Source organism: Tenebrio molitor, chromosome 5, assembly GCF_963966145.1.
Source record: "Tenebrio molitor chromosome 5, icTenMoli1.1, whole genome shotgun sequence".
NCBI lineage: Eukaryota > Metazoa > Arthropoda > Insecta > Coleoptera > Tenebrionidae > Tenebrio > Tenebrio molitor.
In genome coordinates, this window is record NC_091050.1 from 21929828 (window position 1) to 21951516 (window position 21689).

Here is a 21689-nt window from a genome sequence, read left to right on the forward strand (position 1 = left end):
GTCGCCCTTGTTGTTGTTTTCCAATCCGTGTCGTGACGAGCTCGCTTAATTAACTGGTTAATCGACGTTTTTTTTACCTCCGCTTGATAAAAACCTATTTTTGAAAAATTTCTCTGGTTGTTGCGCTTATCAAGAAATGTGTTTGTGCGCAATTCGAGTGTGTAGCCAAAAACGAGGGACTTATCGCGGGCGAAGACTCCAGGCGATTTAATTTATTTGCAGGTATGACGTGTTCGTGATTTATTCTTCATCTGGAGAAGCGAAGTGTGCAAAAATTAGGTATATTCAAATTTGCGCGTTGGGCTAGGTCAAGTATAACAACTGGGTTAGGTTGGGTTGGCTACAGTAGTGACAAGGTCCCCCTCTATTAATCGGGTCAGGGACAAGTCTTGCACTGTCATAATATAACAATATGTGAAGAGGAGAACGACGTTTATAATTACACCACTCGAATCGCGATAACAATCAAATTGTTGGCGAACTACGCCCACATTGGCTTATGCAAAAACAATCGCAGTGACAACAATAAAAATGCTAAACCACTAAACCAATAACAGCAACGAGAAAACTAATTAGTTTTAAGTACTTATCGTGTGGTTTTGTGGCGCAAGTGGCCACCTACTCAAAATATCTTGTGGGTTTTCAGTTTGAAAGACCGACACTTTTAGCACAAATGGGTAATGTTCAAGATTTGAGCACTACATTTTGTGCGCATATACATATTTGCTAAGAACTTTTATGGGAAGAAATGTAATTGATATGTACTTTTTTAATTACTAATTTTAGCAATCCGTAGGCAGTCAGAAATATTTGCTCTGTTACTCCAATTACCTAATTTACCCATTCATTAATCACTTTAATTCCACTTCTCTTTTAATACACTTTTCAACAGTGGTAAGTTTCTTTGATCATTGGTTTTTTTGATGTAGGTGTGATATTTTTTCTACTTAGATTTAAGGGGAAGTAATTCAGCAAAAAGTCTTATGAATGAAGATATACAGGTGATTCACGAATGGTGTCTGATTTATTTACAAAAGTACAACGTCTTTCATGTAAGAGTACGAGCCTGAGTCTAAACGCAACACAAAATACATTTCGCAATGGGAACTAGATTCATTAAAAATTATAAATTGTGGTTTTGGGCACCCCTAACTAATACAATTGCTGGAGAGCTTTTCCACAAATGTGTGAAAAAGGGGAAATTAAAAAAAAATCAGGGATATCCAAACTACTCATTGTCAAAACATGATTTATTACACCTAGTTACTCATGAAAATCGAATATTAGGTTGCATTTTGAGATCGTCAGGTTCGTACTCTTACGTGAAACACGTTGTATAATTATTTTGACACATTTTTCTGAAATCGGATTATGTACTTTTAATGTTTAATTTTATTCAAATTGAAAAACAGCGAAGTATTCTACGAAAGAGTAATTTGTGTTGCAGGAATAAAGGCTCTAAATCAGACACTATTCGTGAATCACCCTGTATAAGACGAATTATGTATTAAGTTTCTTTTTGGAATACTGATTTATAACTTTTATAATTATGTACTACCTATGTAAAATTTAATCTTCGTAGGTTTTCTTGGCTTCAAAGCGAAAGAGCAAGACTTGGCATGTATGTACCAGCTATGGTACATGGAAGGATTCCTACTTAATTCTCACCAGATATCTGGTTGTACTAAAAGACTTTGTTACTTGATTTGTGTAATATTTGAGAGGGGTGCTAGGAGTGGACTGAGGAATAGACTGAGGAAAGAGAGCCGCGAAGTTTGAAGACAAAATGGATGGGAGAGAAGAGTGCAGGATCCTAAAGGAATGCTGGAGAGAAAAGAAAAAGAACACGGAGAAGAAGGAGAGAGAGAAATACTACCAGAGATACGGGTTTGCCATAGAAAAAGTGGAAAGACTGAGAGCAAAAGGAAGATGGATGAATGCAGGGCTGAGTGAAAGGGACAAAGACACAGACAAGCAAGAAAGAAGGGAGAGAATCAAAGAATCCAGATGCAACAGGAAGTACTCATACTTCTCAAAGTGTATGACAGAGGAAAATCCGCAGCACCTGGGGAGAGAGAGTGAAAGTGAAAGAAAAATGATGGCGAGATTTAGATGTGGGAACGAGGAGAGAGAAAACAGGTATTGGATGGAAGGAGACGAAAGAAGGTGCAGAATGTGCTATGAGGAGAGAGAGAGAGACAATTGAGCAAATGTGGAATGGCTGTAGCGCAATGAGAGAGAGGGAAAGATAGGAACGGGGAGAAATAGTGAATGAAGATAGAAGGGAGATAGGATGAATGAAAGAGATATGGAACAGGAGAGACAGAATGGTAAAAGGAAGGGGTGGGGGATAGAAAGAAAAATGTTTTTAGTTTTTTTTTAAGACATTTACCACACATTTATGTGTTGGGTGGAACCAGTCGTTAAAGAAAAAAACATCCTTTCTGAGTTAATCCGGAAAGAAGGTTCTTAAAACTTTCAGTGGCTTCACGCACGGGCTTCACACTCACAATTTTTTAGATAAGTTGAAGAACAAAATTTAAACTGGAGGCCTCCAAAAAGCCCTTTGTTTGTTGCGCAGTATGTGGTGAAACGTTGTCATAGTGTGGTGTTGGGATCCTGTGAACTACAATTATCACTTTCTGTATATCTACACTAACTTCCTACACTCGTCTCAAAGCTACAGGTGGAGCGGATCCAGATTTTGACAAAAAAAAGAATGTTTCATATACTTTTAGATCACCTAACTTTGATTGCATTAGGCTCTGTGCACCTACCGTGATGTTGTAGACTGCTTTTCTTATATTTTTATTTCTTTCTTTCTAGCAGCAGCCATGTTTTTCCTCTCAGTAACAGGAGAATCTCTTCTTTTAGGAGGTGCTCTAATACCAAATTAGAAATTATTCGAAGTATTGTTTCGGTGTTCTTTGGTATAAAGTACATATTTCTGCCATTTATCATTTCGATAAACAATGCAACTGATATACGAGTAGTTACGTATTCGTTTGCAGACGTTTTTATAGTAATGTCTTGGGTTGCAGAGTAGAAAAAAAGTTTTATGTAAATTTTCTAATTCTGTATGGTATACCAAAAGACATTTACTACATATTTCGAAGATCGTTCAAAATTAGTGTGAAATGATTTTGGCTCTTGACACATTTATCTTTGAACGAATGTGCACATCTTTCAAAATCATTCAAAAACAACAAGGAATAGTTGATTGTGAGGTTAAATGGAACTGTCAAATCATTGATAAAGAATTAAGAAGGAATTGGAAAATCATGGAAGAAAACTTCAATAAAATTTACGAGCTGTTTCACAACTCTCAAACTCCCATAGCTTTATCTATTGCTCACTCCACTTGGCAATATTTATTTACACACTCGAAATTGCACGATCTGGGTGAACTTGAACAAGATTACATTTATAATTAGTAAATAGTATTAATTAGTTGTTTTTCCAAGTTAAAACTGACATCCTGTAATTTTATTTTTAGCTTCATTATATAATTTAATATTAGATTAGTAAATTACTAAATATCTGCTTGTTTACTTCTAGCTCTACCGATTTGGTAGTTCAAAAACAGCTAATCAATTAGAATAAAAAAATGCAAACTAACTTGAAGAAATAATAGAAAAATACGTAGCACCTAAGTCAGACAAATTCTTAAATACAGAAAGCAAATTAATTTCACAGTACTAACATGTCTAAATCAAGGTCTTGGGTGTTATAATTGTACAAATAGTTGCATATTTTGAATGTGTGTGCCTAATTACTTAAGATGTTTTGTAATGGAATTAATCAATCTCTTCGTTTGTTGTTATTACTTATCAATCTCTTTTATGATGGTATAATCAAAAAATCAAACAATAATGATGTGTTGAAATCATAATAAAATGATTAGAACATGCCCTACTTACTAAAAGTCCTCCACTACTTTATACTTTTAATCGTTTTTATTTTTATTGTTAATAAAGAAAAAATAGTATAATTTATTATAATATAAAAAAAACAAATCAAAGCACTTTAAAACACTTTGAAAGTAAAAGCAACCATAAAGAAATTGGCTCAGTGCGACACTCACATGCAAGTTTTTAATAGAACAAAAAGTCTGTGGTTTGTTGGATCGTTTGCAGAAACTTGTTTGTGAATTAAGTGTTAAGTCGGGTTCTATTCTTCGTTTATTGTTATTTACTCTAATGTTCGAGCTATATTGACATTCATAAAATTAGAAAAGTTCTCTCGAAATAAAAATGGACGTAGTTTTGTGTCAGACTGTTTATTATTTCGTTCAATAATAAATAATGAGGCCAATGAGGGATTTGGTTCTACGTACTTGTCTAAAACAAGATTTAAATTTTATCAATTACATATTATACAAATTACAGTAATTTATTATTATTGAACAAATTTAAAAAATAAAAAAATCAGATACATAATTCAATGATCAGGAATGGAGAATATTGAATAAAACTTTTAAGAAATTTGCGCACTAATAAATTTGAATTTTCTCAAATCAGAAAAATCGTAAAATTGACACAAACATTAGACATGTTACGGGAAAACTGCGTAGGGAGGTGAATGACCACATTTACCGGTAAATGTTCATAATGTCCTGTTACGTTGGCAAATGTGCATAGCAATCATTTTCGGTCATCGTTTTGGCACATTCACCTTTCAAACATGGATTATGTGCACATTTACCGGAGGCGGATGGTAAATGTGGATATAAATTTACTACGACTGAAGCCAACACGCAGAATAACCGGCGAATGTGGATACCGGCCGGTGTGAGGTTAGGTTTAGGTTGAAACGACATAACAGTGTAATTGGGGGGTGTTTTAGTTTGAATAACAATGAAGGACAAATTTAACGTGCAGGTTTTAAGAAATGCGGATGCAGGGGAAAATGCCAAACCAAAAAGTGCCATTGTGAAGCTTCATTGGTACTGTGCAATTCTAAATGCCACGGTAGCCCTGTCGCAACAAGGACTAAATAGCAATTTGGTTTTCTTCAAAAAAATTGTAATTAATTTATTTTCTATTTTAATAGATTATTTTGTCGTTTTTTAGTAAACCATATTTTATATCTAATTACATATATATGTACATCGTACAGACCTATAATATACCTATGAACATCTTGGTATCAATTGCATTTTTATTTAAGTAGTGGAATAAACATTTTCTAGAAGTACTAGGCCACTGTACCTACACATTGACCGGTAAAAGTGCGTATGACAGATAATTTACGCACATTGGCCGGTTCTGCTGGTCAATGTACACATAGCCGGTGGATATGCACATTGACCCTTTTTGCACTCTTACCGGAACAGATACACAAATGCATATTATCAAAACAACTTGTTCTTGTCATACAACAGAACAACGAGAACATTAAAACCGTTTAAATGTCTAATTTCAGTAGGTATCTTTAAGAACACATTCCATACTGCAAGGTTTAAAAAGTAATTCTTCCGAGACGAATCAAGAAACGATTTGATAAGAAGTAGGTATACATACTACATAGTCAAACTTGAAGGTAAATCTTTAATTTTGCTTTGTGAATTTCAAAATTTAATGAATCGGTTTAAATACAAGAACATTTTGCGAAACTATTTCGTAACACGTCTTGATGACAATTTCAACAAGAAAATGGTAATCTTGTTGAATCTTGTTGTGTTTCAAGCGTCCGTGTCAATATCTAAATTTGTAACTGCTATGGATGTTCAAAGGAATACACTAGTCTGCACATTCCTTCTACTTAAACACCATTAGAAAATCTTCATAGTTTATTAACTATTGAAAAAAGTAAAAAACTCTTGGAAACCAACTAATAACCATTATAACAACTTGATTAAGGCGATTTGGTCATTGCAACATTTGTAAAATGAGAGTGTTTAATTCACATTTTTTGTAGAAAATGACAAAAGATCAATGATCATGAGGACAACTATTCTGATTAATTGTTGCAATTTTGTGAAATTCAATAAATTTCAAACATTTAAAAGAAACTCAGGTCACAAATTTAGTTACATTACGTTATAAATTTATGTCATTCGATTTTTGAAAGTTAAACTTTTGAAACAATGACGTTTTTTGTTCGACACTGTCAGAATTTGAGAATTTTCTCCTGTGTGAACGGATTTTGATATATGTCACCACTTGTCAAAACGAAACGTCAAGCTAATTTTAAAGATTTTTAAGCGATTTGGAGCCTTTAAGGGGCTCGTCGAACAAAAAAACGTAGTATTCTACCCGTTCGTGTGTCTATTGGGCTTTTTTGGCACTCGTGGGCCAATTTACACAAGAACTCGTCAAATAAACTAGTATTGTGCAAAATTCTATTAAAAATAATTTTGAAAAATCATATTTCAGTTTAAAGCGAATAGGATTTAGATAACAACACACAACAACGTACGTTACGACAGGCTTGCGAGAACGTAGAAGTTGCCACAATAATACCTATCGCAAGTCTGATATGTGTTTTAAGTAAGTAGATACCGGTTTGCACATATTTATGTAAGGACGTACAGACCACAATAATTTGAGATTTTATGTCACTTTCGAACATTAAACCCAAGCTCATAGTCAGTTTGATCAAAATCGTTTAAAGGGTTAAAAATGTTCATAAACACAAATCGGCATTAAAATTTTACAAATCACTCCTAACACTCTTAAATGATCTTAAGACCTTTATTCTACTTAATCCAAGTAGCTTTTGTCTCTCTTTGTATGACAAGTGTAATTTTTAACATTTTTACATAGCAACAAATTATTGCGACAGATCAAATATAGCTCTAAACGTGACTTGCAACAAGTCATAACGGATCTACATTTTTTTTTCCTTTGCTAGCATTTGATATACACTGCATTTACCCACGCTCTGATGCAAATAATCAAAATCGAGTCACTTCGAATGTACATTACTTGCGCCATCTGTTGTACACAAGCTGTTACAACATAGATGTTTCTGTAATTTAGCAATTCAGAAGTGGTCAAGTGGTGACTACCATGGAAAAATACGACAACTGCGCTTCTGTAGCTGTAGGTCAAATGTTATGTGTGTAGGTCGGTCAGTCAACGTGTTTTTGTTGTCAGAGGGTGGTAACACGTCAGTTTCCAGTTCAGTGGATTAACAAAGATATTTTTTTTTGTATACTTGGAATCATTATTCAGTTGTGCAGTAATACACTCTTCGAATATAGAAAAAATTCACAAGTTATATCACTGGTGAATTCTTTCTCATTATCATGAGGTCGAGGGAATTGAAAATGCAACCCATAATACATTTGTATAGTATACAAATGTATTGTAGGTTGCATTTTCAATTCTGTTGGCCTCATTATCACTCGTGAAATATTGTGCGATCAACAATTACTTAGATAAGGGGCGGCTATGACTTTCACAGTGTCAGATTTTTCGTATCTTTGCTAACTCAGCGAATAAACGTCAAACAACTGTCACTATGAATCAAATTTTAACTCAAAAATCAAAAATGGTTTTTACTTCAGAACATAAAAGATTAATCATTGAATCGTAATTAATGATGTTTTCAATAACGGAGAATGAACATACAGTGCTGCTGTCTGTTTGGCCGAGTTTCAGTAAAAATTTCCAAATTTAAATTGGTATATGCAACCCAAAAGACTTCCATGCTTCCGGAGCATCTGAAAGTCTAAATTTGGAAATACGGTTCAAAATCAAAAGCCTTTGATCTAGACTTGATAATTGTTGATCGCACGGTACCTGTACATAATACAGGGTTATTCTAAATGATTGTAGTCAAAGTAGGCCATGCCCACGTTATTACATATATTTTTTTATTTTTCACTTTAGTATAATTGCATGATAACTCCTAGTATACGAAATACGTAAACATGTCCATAACAACCGGGGAATAAAACAGGGCGTAATAAGAATAAGCGGGCGTAATAAGAATAAGCGGGCGTAATGAATTCATAACGCCCTCATCAATTCATAATTGCAAAGATGCCAATTTTTTTTTTTTTTAAAGAACACGTATAGTGAAAAATAAAATCTTGTATGCACCACGGCGTCACCGAATGATTACGCCCATCGAACGATATCCATCTCTCGGGCTAAAGCCCTCGAGCTGGATTCATCGTTCTCCGGGCGTAATCATCGTTGTAACGCCCTTGGTGCATAAATAGCTATAGTAACCCGATATTGTTTCTTTTCGTCATAGATACAGATTGTGAAAAACAACTCATATCTCCCTTGGGATTTGTCATATTTTTTCGCCCTCCACATTGTTGGCAACAAACTCATGAGAACGAAACTATAGCAACCACATATTCACGAAATCTTCCCTGCTAAATATTTTTAATAAAATTTTAACTTTTAAGTAGAGACTAAAAAATAAAATATTGTATGCACCACGGGAGATATTCATGTTTTTCCGGACGGTTGACTTATAATTCCTCGGGCCGAAGGCCCTCGGATTATAACCACGTCAACCTTAGGGAAAAATCATGTACATATCTCCCTTAATGCATAAATATCTATTTTGCCGCTTTCATGTGAACCCTCTACGATGTGAACTGTCAGTTTTGTCGCTGTCACTGTCATTTTTTAGGTGAAAAGTGCGGTGATGAGGTTTTTATTTATTTTTGTTAAATTAACGATTGAATTAAGAAATATTGAGTTGTTTTGCAATCAATTTAACTCCCGTGTCACATTCACATCATTTTGATGTTTTTTTTATGTGGAGCAGCGACATTCAGTTTTCACGCCTACTTCGACTACAATCATTTGGAATAACCCTATACATAGAACAAGCTCTCTTCTACATTTTCTGGATTTGAAAAATTTAAATAAACATAACTCAGTACATAATACTAATGACAGAGTATTAGCTTCTGTTTAACAGACCAATGCAACGTTAAGAAGATGTTTATCACGCCAGTTTGGAAATTGAAATGAATTTACGTAACGAGAATGACTTACGTGACCTCAAATTAAGAACATTCAATTTCAGAAAAGCTAACTTCCTTCAATGGTACGATTTGCTCTTTAATACTGACTCGCCCGTCTTTAAAAACTGTACTGATGTCAACACTGCTTGTTCCTTTTTTTACCATAAATTAAAAAATATATTTGAACGTTTTAAAAAACCTCAATATCCACCGTAGTTTTCTCGCGAAATTATGAAGAAACTCGGGATAAAATACAAACGCCATACAGACCTGGAAATTTATTACAAATTTAAATATTTAAGGATACAAATTAAGCATGACTTCAAATAATCTTATGAAATTTTATTTAGCTTAAATCTTGATTTTGAATCCCTTTTTTATGCTGACGACTTGAAATTTTAAAAGAAAATATCGACTTCCGCAGACCACATTACGCTTCAATCGGGTTTGCGGAAAGTGGAACTGTGATGCGGTTGAAAGTCGAAACCGACTCTCTTTGAACGTTTCGAATGTAACGTGATGGCATTTTCATTGAAACACACATTTTATGTTTTACATCGTATTTCTTGTTAACATTTCGGCGTTACTTTTGATCAAAATTCAAAAGTTAGCTTTTACAGATCATTACGACTAAATAACATCTTTATCATTCAAAGCGTTAGATTTTATCATATTTTTAGCAACTGCAAACGTTTCCAGCACTGCCGTACTTTTCTCTCTTTATATTTTTTATTTGTGAGCTCCAGACTAGAATATTGCAGCATTGTTTGGTCTTCAGGCTACAACACCCACTGCCTTTAAATTGAGAAGTTTTTCTCTTAGAGCTTAGAAACGAGGCCTTTCATTTTATTACCTACTATAATTTTTTATAAGCTTGTGAACTGTATGATCGACTGTAATGCTGTATTACGAAAACTATCTTTTCTGGTCCCTCTATCCAATACAAGTATCAAATATCAAAAACGTAATTTTTATATAAAACGCAACACGTCTGTCTCAATTCTAAATTTCCTCTATAATAAGTAACCAAAGTTGGCAATATAATTATAAACATGATTCGAAAACAACGTAATTTACTTGACGCTAAAATGAAAAATGCTCTATAGATTTTTCAAGAAATTACTCACTAGGATTTAGGGATATTCGTTACTGGGTTGCCATAAATTTGGTTAGGTTGTGGTTTCTGGTGACAAACGATCAAACAAAAGATATCGTAACCATGTCAAAAATGGAAGGCAGCGAATTCCTTGTAAGTAAAGTCTGTCTCAATTCTAAATTTCCACCAATACTTCTACGTTGGAAATACAACCGGCAACACTGTTTGGTAAAAAATGCGTCAGATTGTATTTGTTAGGTTATCTATCAATTTCCGTTTTTACAATTCAAAATTTTAGAATAAAGGAAAAGAACGAAAACCCTTTTTAAAATGCAGCAAGTAAGTAGGTAGAAAATCAAATTCTAAAAGCAAAATAAATTTATGAACAAATTTTAATGTTTTCAAATCATGTTTATAAAATAATTATATTGCCAACTTTGGTTATATTGTATTCTCAATTTGGTTGTAGGTCGTAAAATTTTATTGCATATTATGAGCGATTAACGGGCACAATGGTTGGGTTTGAAAAGGTTGGGAAGCGGCGCGTGCCGTTTGCCGTACAATGCAAATATACAAAATGTACAATACAACCCTGCTTAAAATATTACCTGCTAGCGGTAAACTAGCATTTATAAGGCCCGCAAGATCTTTAACTGAAAGTACCATAAAATTTTACGACCTACCACCAAATTGAAAACACAGTAAGAATCCCCAATTTAGAAATATTTTTATTTTGCCAACATAATTCAACAGGTAATGGAAATTTAGAATTGAGACAAACTATATAGTCCAATTTTTACCCTTTTGCGATGACGTCATTATCTAGTAACTTTACGTATGTTTGAGCTAGGATCAGAAACAAATTTGAATTGATTATAAATAACTATAAATGTGTCAAATTTGTTGACAATTGCTTCGAAAGGTTATGTTTGTAATCAATGTAATAAGTGAAAGAAATTAAAAATTGTTAAATTGACAGGAGCATAAAATAACCTCTAAGTGATCATCAATAAATAAACGTGCCTTTTTTTTGTTTTTTTCTGTTTCTGTCGTTTCAATAAAGAGAAAGCGAGGAAGGAAATCGTGACGTCACCTCAAAAGGGTAAAAATTGGACATTTAGTAGTTGCAAATGGCTAATTTATTCTCGCTAACTGATAGATGTATTTTCGTTTCACAATCAGTTTTGGTTTCTTGCGGCATATTTAGTTGGACTTGCAAAGAATCTGTCAATTGATAGTAAAAAAAAAAAGTTCGAATACTAGGGAGTATGTACCTAACTTTTTGTTGACATTACTGTAGTAAAAGGTTTCGAAGAGATAAAAAGGTTGACACCGTTCTTTTCCTTTATTCTAAAATCTTGAGTTATAAAAACGGAAATTGACAGACACAAATACAGGGTCATTATAAATGATTGTCCCATCGCAGTTGGCGTTGAAAACCCACAAAAATTTGGGATGTGCCGCTAGCTTCGCAACGTTAGACAAACTATAGAGCATTCATTTTAAATGTTGGGTTTTGTAATAAAATTTGCCTGCTTTCACACTTGTCCGAAACTCAGTGAATCTAAAACTGTGTTCAATATATTCGGGTCCAAAATTAAAGAATGGTGGAATCGAGAAGCCCAAGTTGAACCATTAATAATTGTTGCCAATACTGGTGAATCATCTAGTGAATTTGATTCAGATGACGATTAATTTTTTATTTGTTTACGTATTTTATTATTTATTTCTTACTTACTTTAAAAGATGCATGTTGTTACGGCCAGCAGGCCGTCACAAAAGACACCCCTACCAAAGGGTGAGTTAGGGCGCCTGCGCATCTTGTAAGACCAGAAATGGTAAAAACGACATCATTATACATTCAACCATCAACCAAACAGAGGGATTCCTACTTTACGGTCCCGATACAATGAAAATTTGCCGCTTTCGTAATTTATGGTGTTTTGGGTTTACAACTTTACCCAACATTTAAAATGAATGCCCTATAGTAGACAAATTTACACTACCGCCAGCAGCACTACCTATCGGCGATGCTAGTCTCACTCATGTTATAAAGCTTGCGGCACATTCAACTAAGCCACCAACGCCTACTAAAGTAACGCTTAAGGTATAAGATTATATGGCAGCACTAAAATTATCCCAATAATGGAAACCAATATTGGCGTTAAGATGGTTGTCTCGGCTCGTGCAGCTGCATCCCTTTTCCTTCGTTCAGGGCAGGGATTAAAAAGTTGTGAAAGAACATGTTTTTGATGTTTATTGTAAATTTTGTTATTGTAACGAAATTCCCTTTAGTTCTTTGTGTTTTGAAAACAGTAAAGATGATTTGTAATAGTATTAATAGTATTGTATATTTAATAAATAAATATAATTTCGTCGGTACCCATTTGTTTTGAGGCCGGCTCTGGAATTCACAATAGAGAATTGCTTGAAGCATGATTTATGGTTGGGCTGACCGCCTGCTGCAATTGCGACAAAAGGAACGTTTATATATCTCCGGTCAAACACTTTTAAAGGGCCATATAATCTTATACCTTAAGCGTTACTTTACGATGGTATAATCATTTATAATGACCCCGTACAACCTGACACATTTTTCACCAAACAATGTTGCCGGTTGCTAGTACGTAAAATCGAGCGTAAAATGCAGCGTTACTGGTAATTGAGACAGACTTTACCAAAATAAAACATACCGTGCGATCAACAATTATTTAGATCAAAGAAGCCTCTGAGATTTTGGACGTATGTCTGCTACGAGATAAACTCTATTTAAATAAAAACAGTTTTTATTTTCCATTTGTTGGCTAACTTTTGCTATGGCATCTCCCAGCCCCTTACGTTCTACACTTTCAGTTCCACGAACAATCGATCATTCGATGAAACTTTTGAAATATCATTCGTTATAACTTCGACTGGCGAACTCCGTTAGTTTTCTACCCACTGCAGTAACGCACGATATTTTGTTCACAGAATGCTGGAGTCATCTATCTCACCAGTGGCACGATGGATGACAGGGTTACATATTTTTCGCCAGACAAGACTGTTGTCAAGTCGAGTGGCTTCAGAACAGGGACACGATCTTCTATTATCAGTCATTATTCTGCACTGAGCATCTGAGGAGCTTAAACTTGACATCACTGCTGTGATTGGAGCTTTGCTTTTACTTAATCTTTGTAGGTATCATGATGTAAATGGAATTCCATGTTGTGGCTACATCCTGTTTCACTTTTAATTGTACCACATTCATTTGTTGCTGCATGTTGGTCAATTTTTCAGCTGTCTTTAAAATGTCCTATAATGTGACGGCACTTTTGTAAAACTTACACACACACACACACTACGTGCCATCACCCTACGTCCATTTGGATTTTGGAATGCGATAATGCGAAGCGAACAAAGATTAAACTTGCGTGCTGCCAACCTAATAAAGCTAAAATTACTAGAGTAGAAGCATAGTAGAAGGCAATTCTGCCAACTTTTTTCTACCAAGTGGTCATAGACAACACAGTAAACCTATAGAACGCAAACTCCTATGCATTTTATCGGTTTTTTTGGAAACGCACCCACCACAAGCCGTCAGGGGACGCTGCCGTTTTATAAAAACATGACCAACTTCATTAAACTATGTTATGGCCATTCCAATTCCATTAAAATGGGCTTCGTATGAAGTATGTCATGGATAGTCATGACCAACTTCATTAAACTATGTTATGGCCATCCCAAATGTCGAAAAAAAGTAAACCAAATGACAAGTCGATGATGGAGATGAAGTGGCGATATCTAGTGAAATTTAGAATAACCACACATTTAAAAAGTTAAATATCAGGTTATGTTATATGCCATTTCATTGTCGAAAACTGTCAGTTTATACGTTTTCGTCGTCATAAAAGTATAAACTGACAGTTTTTGACAATGAAATGGCATATAACATAACCTGATATTTAACTTTTTAAATGTGTGGTTATTCTAAATTTCACTAGATATCGCCACTTCATTTCCATCACATGACCAACTTCATTAAACTATGTTAACGAATTTCTTTTCTAGTACCACAAATTTCCCGAAGAACCTCAAACCATTAAATTAAGGTATAAAAATAAAAATCGCGGAAACTTATGCCAAAATTTAAAAAAATATATATATTTTGACATATTAAGTCATAAATAATAAATCTACTGTTACGAGAATTTGCAGAGTGCAAAGGTATTTAAACCATGTGGAACTCGCCATAGATTTTCAAATCCAATTAAATATCCTGGGCATTTTATGAAATGGATTAAAAACACGGGTAACAAGCAGTTATCAACTTTGTAGCCTATTAAAGTGTAGGTATAACAGCTACACTGTGTGTGGACTTCATGTTACCAGCAAATACTTCGGCACGAACAATAGATTGCTGAATGTGGCCGTACCCTCGACTCAATACAACTTCCCTCCTTTTCCAGTCCAGACTTACTTCCAGTAATAGTAAAAAAATATTGATAATTATATTTTAACTGAAAACTATTTTTTATAGAATTTTCATCCGATCTACTGATCTACGATATTTCTACTGAAGACGCTATAAGTAAATCATGTTTTATGTAGTAATGAAGATACGAGTATAAATTCTTATGAAAGTTTCAAAAAGAAAATAAGAAAAGCTGAGCATAATCAAAATTATAAAAGCCAGAATGTTAATCCAAAATTCGGGCTGCAACTACGGGCTGCAATGTACCGAAAACGTTACATGCAAAATTCGATGTCAAAATAAAGAGCAAAATTTTGAAGGTGAGGAAGCCATAAATCTCTGTTTTTCGCAATTGAGGAAAAGAAACACCAAATCAAAATTTATAAAAATGCAATGGAAATGTATCGAAAAAAATTGAAAATAAAAACTTCAAAATAAATGGTCTTTTAATTTCATAATTAAATTATTTTGAAAATTAAAATAAATAAATAAACCAGGATATCCAGCTGGCTGTGTCTTATTTTGCACCTACCACAAGCCAGTAGATGGCGTCGGGACACAAAAAACTCAAGGCCATCTGAATCAAAAAGCGTAGCTTTTTGATTCAGAAGGCCTTGAAAAAACTATGGGAGTTTGCGTTCTATAGGTTTACTGTGTTGTCTATGCAAGTGGTAGAACAGTAGCGAACTCTACTTTATGTGGGGGTGATCAAGGACTGTTTAAGTTGGTAATATTGAATTTAATTTTTAAATGGTACAACTGGAGTAACTTCCGGTTATTGACGGCTTGACACTGCACACTGACTATAGTCAGTCAGAAGTAACGTTTGATATTTCAAATTAGATAAAACATGTTGGTGAATTTTGCTTGAAAGCCTAAAAGTGTTAATTTATGTTTAGAGCCAAGTGTAGGGTCACTTGGGGCATTTCCTTTATTTAATTTTTTAGATAATACTGGTTCTCCATTTCAAGTTTAGTTTATTTTTACCGTTAATTTTTACTCTCATAACCTACCATTGTCGTTATTAATGTTACGTCAGATATCTGTCAAACAAACTAATAAAACATATCCGGTTGCAGTGTTGCAAATAGCCGAATAAAAAATGTTCGTAATTGTATTGCCAACTCAAACAGTCCTTCTTGATGACCCCGATTTTCTCTGTTATTAAATTCAGCCTTGATTCGTAGCGACTCAATTATTTTGTAAATCAAGGATTCGGAACAAATAAAACAAAGCACGGATTATGTTATGATCCTTTATTGTTCTTTCATTTATAATAGTAAAAATCTAAAATTGCCAAGAAATATTCGTCACGTGGTCTCGAAAAACGGTATAAAAGCCGGTAAATCCCCCAATTTTGGTCTATCCCTCGAAACAGCCTTAAGTACAGGTTCCTGTCCGCTCTCGCTTGATTCTACGTGCGAGTCCTTATAGTAGCGCCCGTTTTCGGGCTCTAACACTCTCGCAACTCTCTTCCTCACTTTGTCTTTTTTCGTTGAACATTTCTTGGCAAGCGTATTTAAAACCTTAGTATTTTTTCTTACCGTGTTCCCGTGCGGATACGGACACCTCCTCTTGGCGCATTTTTTCGTCTTTTCGAAGTCGGGGCATAAGAACTGGTGACGCTTGTCGCACTGAAACCACAACCGAATTCGGATACTTCGGAACTCGGCTGGCGCCGCACTCACCTGAGCACCCTTCTTGCAAAAGCCCTCGACAAAGTCGCGGCATATGTCCGCCTTGGGGCTGATTTTGACGTGGAGGTAGGGACAGTCGTCTCTGGAGCATAGACCCTCGAGATAGTACTTGCAGGTGGGCATCTTCTCGTCGGAGACTTTGTGAGAGAGGAGGCACTTCTGGTCGATACAGGCGCCTTGCAGGAACCTTGAACACGAGGGCCGATCAGCGGGGGCGGTTGCACCGCCCGAAGCTCACCTGGTGCACAGGACTATCTGGTCCGGGTTATGCAGCTTGATGCAGGTACCGTCGCTTTTTCCGCGGCACTTCCCGAACTTGCGGAATACGGGACAAGGGATATTGCATTTTCGCAGCTTGCTGAGGGACACTCTGGATTGCTTTCTGGACCTGAAACAAGAATATCTGGTAATTTCTTGTTCTTCTTGTCGGGATCTGGGCGGACCTGATCAGTTTGAAACGTTTGACGAGGCTCCGGCGCGGGTTGGAGGAATTAATTCGCTGTTTGGTCTCTTTCCTCACGATTTTGTACCTCGAGGACACAGGTTTTGGCGAATCCGACTCCTTCTTCAGCGAGTTTGGCGACTTCTTGTACAAGATCCCGTTAATATTGACAAAACCAGGCTTCCTCAAGCTGGCGTTCTTCCTCAACAACACGTTCTTGGCCATCACCTCCATGCTCAAGAACCGATTCACATAAACATATTTCTTCTTTGGGATCTTCGCCCCCGGACTGTTCATCGCTTTGACACCCTTCTCGCCTCTCTTGTCTAACTTAAACCTACTGACACTATTACTACGAACAATTTTGTACTTGGTGTGCAACGAATTGAGTCTTTTCCTAACCACCCTGTTTGCCGGATCATACGGAATTCGCACCAACTTATTTCTAGTTGATATCACAGTCGTCGCTTTTGATTCTGACACCGGTTTCGGTTCGATTTTTGGCACTTTTTTAACGGACGTTGCAAAATTTTTCAACACATTGGGATTCACGTGAATTTTCGGTTTTGCGCTTGGGAGACCGTTCTGTGCGGGATTCACATGGATTTTCGGGGCGTTCTGGTTGAACTGGGGATTCAAGTAAACTTTCTTTTTGAAATGGGGGTTGATGAGGACTCGGGGGGTCGGATTCGGGTTCGGGTTCACGAAATTGTGCTTTACGTAAATGAAACGGTTCGTATGTGTGCTGGGGAGACTCGGTGGGAGGAAGTGGAACTGGGGCTGCTCGGACATATGTTGGTGATTCATCGCTGAAATGTGTCGTCTAGAACGGAGAAAATTCACTTGGATTTTGGAGACTTACGTGGATAGTAGTTCATTGCGACCAACTGACGTTAATTTCTGCTAAATATTAAAAATAGTTTCTTCACATTTCACACTTAACACATAAGTTTTTACTTACTCTGACACTACGTACCCGTACCATATGATTTGACGCTTTGACAGTTTGACATTTTGTTTTTGTTGATAAGTACTCATGCGCTTGCATGCGTCACTTGATGGGCCGCGTTCACAAATTACAAATACAAATTATTTAAAAAAATTGTAAACATGTCTGTTTAGCAAGAAAATGAAACAAATCGTATACTTCCCTAAATATAAACGTAATTTGTGTCTGTACGAATTTTTGGCTTAATATAAAACGTCTCTGATTCTGATTCTGTGAACTCTTGAAAGTTGAAACCAATAAACCAAACGCACCTGAAACACCTGAAACCCCTGAAACTGTCCTACCGACGAGAGTTTATTTTAAATTTTTATTACCTAAAATTTATCTAAACATTAATCGTACAAATTTAAATTTATTATTTAAGATTTGAGAATTTTCTCTCCAAGAATGCAACAGCCTCCCATAGTCAGTGTTGCCAGATCTACCGAATTTTCGGTAGATCTACCGAATTCGCATAAAATCTACCGATCTACCGATTTAAACCTCAAATCTACCGAAAAGTTACTCAAAAAAATTTTCATAATCTAACATTTTTAATAAACATTTTTACTTCATTTGCATAAGAGAACATCTAAGGCGTTTTGTTTGGGACTGGTTGATGTGCCGTCATTCCTGGAGTCGAAAGGGTGATCCCGTTAATTACCCCGCTTTCTTTGTGTTCTGTTGTAGAGGGTGTGAAAGTGTCTAGCTTTTATTTATGTTTAGTTATTTTCTACATGTTACGGACTTGAACGTATTTCTTTAGAATTATATGACTGTAGCTGTTTTGTTGTTCTTTTTTTTGTTTTTCTCCTTTTGCCAATTGTGTTTCACAATTTATAAATTTATTTTAGATGTAAATCATTTTATTCCACACTGTATATGTATTGTTTTATGACAATATTTCTAGGATTGGTAATTGTTCACTTTAACTACTTCTGGAATTTTCGCGTTAAATGGAAAACAGCGATTTTGTTTACGTAAAAACCGTGAAGTTCTTGCAAGTTTTTCCAACGTTATACTTCACAGAAATATTGCTTTTTAGTTTTTTCAATCTGGAAGGCGTTTTGTTTTGGACTGGTTGATGTGCCGTTATTTTTTTTTGTGTTCTGTTTAAATTACGCCATGATGAGGGTGTGAAAGAGCGTAGCTTTTATTTATGTAAAATTCAATCGTTTTATTACAAGAAATACGTCCAGTGCCGAGAAATAAAAAAATCTACCGATTTTTTACGAAACCTACCGAAAAGTTCCGAGTTGATCTACCGAAATGTCACTCGATGGGTCACGAGAGGCTAAATAACCCAGGACGATCCTGACCAATACGCATGCGTTAGTAACTTGGGTGCTTTGTTGTTACATGTACCGCATGGTACTGTACCGCGTGCTGCACGTTAGGCAAAGAACAGTAGATGAGTAGAACACAAACTAAAGATATAATTATGTTTTTAGAATATTTTAATAGGTCTATTATTGTATTCAATTTGGAGTCGTTTATGGCTATCTATTAAAGCACTAGTAGTTTAATAGACCTCTAAAAAAATTTTATGAATATTTCAGTGTATTATTGTCATTTACACCAAAAAACTTCCAATATTAATGTTCAAACTCTACTTTTTAACATATGTTGCAGATGTAGTTGCATCCGCTATCTTGAATTACCAATTATATAATACAAAATTCCCTAGAATTTGAAAATTTAATTTTTTTATTTAAAAATTAAAAAAAAATCAAAAAAATTACATAAAAAACTCGCCTACGGGTCGTTTTCTAGACCTGGGATTTGTGTGCCAAATCAACCCTTATAAAACTCGTTGTCCAAACATTTCATCACAGTTTTTTTAGCAGCAACATCTAAAATCGTTTCCTCGGAAACGCATACATTTAGTAGAGTTACCTTCAGGAAGGCGTGTGTGATCGGTTATCTTAAAATCGTTTTCATTTCAAAACTAATATACTTTTCACGTTTGTTGTTGTAGAATCCTTGTTGGATTAAATATTAAAATTCACAGTTAACAGTTGACGCGCGAGTTCTGGGACACCTGTATAAATGAGTTTACTACATAAAGAAGATCTTTTATTGTATTGTTTCTTATTAGATATGCAAGTGTTGTTCTAATTTTTAAACAATAAATTTGCGATATTTTCTAAGTCCGTGAACGTCAAATTTAAATAACGCCCAAAATTATAGGACTTGCGCACAAGTATGGAATGGCCTGGGTCATTTAGCCTCTCGTGATGGGTCTGGCAACACTGCCCATAGTTGCTGTTTTGATCATTTACACAACTGTCCTGTGCAACTGTCAAAGTCGTCAAAGTTTATATTCTGTTATAATTATTAAGAACAAATAAAATGGAGATGCAGGATATGGAATTAGATTTTAAAGGAGGCAACCCCGGAGCAGTGCAGTATGGTAATTTCATAAATTATTACCAGTTTCATCCCCCGGAAAATCGTTTGAAATTGCTGCCAACTGGCGTGTGGGACAAAACTAAACCTTTTTGTGCGCTCGACTTGGGCTGCAACGCAGGGGTAACAACATTTAATTCAATTTTGAAACTAGTTCCAAGCAATTTTTTTAGGATCTCACAATTGCACTTTGTGATTTTTTAATAGGAAAAGTGGCGTCGTGCAATATTTTAGGCGTCGATATAGACCCCAGTTTAATAGAGCGGGCACAAGAACAGACTGAAAATAATGGGCAAATAGAATTCATTTGTTTAGACTTTATGAAAGACAGCGGTAAAGTGCTAATCAAAGATTACTTAAAAAAGCGGAAACTGGAAAAGTTTGATGCAGTTTTCTGCTTTTCCTTAACGATGTGGATACATCTGAATCATGGGGATGAAGGTCTGAGACAATTTTTGAAAGAAATTTGTAATTTAGGAGACTTGATTGTCCTCGAGCCTCAACCTTGGAAATGTTACAGGAGTGCAGTTAAGCGCATGAAGCTTAGCAACGCACACTTTCCCTTATTCACAGAACTGAAACTAAGACAAACAGTAGAAGACGAGATAGAACGGTTCCTTGTAGAAAACTGCAAGGCATCTAAGTTGTATGAGAGCGAACGCACGGACTGGGGCAGGAAACTTATCATTTTCAAACCTCTTTGTAATACTTAAAATAATTTAATTATGGTAAAAGTTATGTTGTAAAATTACACCTAATCCTTCACGACGAAACTTCCTCATTTGCTCCATCAAACTCTAGCTTGACCTCCTCGTGAAGTCCCTCGACGTCGACTTCCGACTCTGCCGCATTCAGCATGTTTAAAGTGACCTCAGATTTGATCAGCGGCTGTTGAACATTCTGTTGTGGTGCTTGCGCTACTGTATTCAGTTGCCTGACTGGCAGGCCAGCGTCCTCGAACGCTTTCTTTTTCAGCGCCGTTCTGATCTGAGACCTATATTGAAAATCTTAGAGTCAGTTTTGCTCAGTATGAAGAAATTGGGATGACTTACACAGTCCGCCTTTTTATGTGTTCGCTAATTTGATTTAAACCATCCGAAAATTGTTTTACTACTTGTCTGAGCATCTCAATTTCTTCATCGGTCCACTTGCTGGATCAAAAATGTTAGATTTGAGATGGTTCAAAGTTTGACACTTACCCAGATTGTGATTCCACGTTGGGGTGAAGTTGCATGGTGAGGTCGCCGAGGCGGTTGAACGCTTGGCCCGCGGCCGTGAAAATCTCACCCACCTGAAAAGATAGCCGCAATTTATCGCTGTGTTAACCAACTATTCCAAAACGTATCAAACATAACCTCAAATTTCCTATTTGGTGATTACTAAATTATTATGCAGTTCTTACCTTACTTGCCGAACTCATTGTGGCTTAATTTATTAATATTTAAAAAATATATATGTCTGTACAACCCAAACACTAAATCTGCACTGCTGTATTGTTAAATGAAGTTGTTTGGTTTTTTAGCGCGTCTCGCGCTGTTGACAATGTTGACATGACGTTGACGTATCGTATCCGTAAAGCGTAAACATATTTATAAAATAATGCATCAACACTTCAACAGTACTATCCGTATGTTCGTATAAGAAAATCGGAGAATAAATTAAAACAAAA

The 21689-nt window shown here is 35.6% G+C and overlaps 3 protein-coding genes across 5 annotated transcripts; 1 reads left to right on the plus strand and 2 right to left on the minus strand.

Annotated features, from left to right (window-relative positions):
* Positions 1-15725: 15725 nt before the first annotated feature.
* LOC138132158 (zinc finger CCCH domain-containing protein 3-like) lies at positions 15726-17694 on the minus strand. 3 transcript variants are annotated; one of them, XM_069049561.1, is made up of 6 exons: positions 17585-17694; positions 17486-17526; positions 16625-17432; positions 16420-16569; positions 16173-16368; positions 15726-16118 (listed from the first exon to the last, which is right to left on the minus strand). In XM_069049561.1, exons 2-6 carry the CDS (start codon positions 17499-17501, stop codon positions 15795-15797), a joined length of 1494 nt encoding a protein of 497 aa, XP_068905662.1. In that variant the 5' UTR covers positions 17502-17526; positions 17585-17694; the 3' UTR covers positions 15726-15794. The 3 variants fall into 3 exon arrangements, with proteins under 3 accessions (XP_068905662.1, XP_068905663.1, XP_068905661.1); XM_069049562.1 differs by having other exon boundaries at positions 17486-17523; positions 17585-17643; XM_069049560.1 differs by having other exon boundaries at positions 17486-17648.
* A 2168-nt stretch (positions 17695-19862) lies between these two features.
* Positions 19863-20758, plus strand: LOC138132161 (probable RNA methyltransferase CG11342). The gene is made up of 2 exons (XM_069049564.1): positions 19863-20143; positions 20194-20758. Exons 1-2 carry the CDS (start codon positions 19964-19966, stop codon positions 20731-20733), a joined length of 720 nt encoding a protein of 239 aa, XP_068905665.1. The 5' UTR covers positions 19863-19963; the 3' UTR covers positions 20734-20758.
* LOC138132163 (chromatin complexes subunit BAP18) lies at positions 20720-21629 on the minus strand. The gene is made up of 4 exons (XM_069049566.1): positions 21423-21629; positions 21220-21311; positions 21073-21171; positions 20720-21014 (listed from the first exon to the last, which is right to left on the minus strand). Exons 1-4 carry the CDS (start codon positions 21438-21440, stop codon positions 20783-20785), a joined length of 441 nt encoding a protein of 146 aa, XP_068905667.1. The 5' UTR covers positions 21441-21629; the 3' UTR covers positions 20720-20782.
* Between the last annotated feature and the right edge of the window lie 60 nt (positions 21630-21689).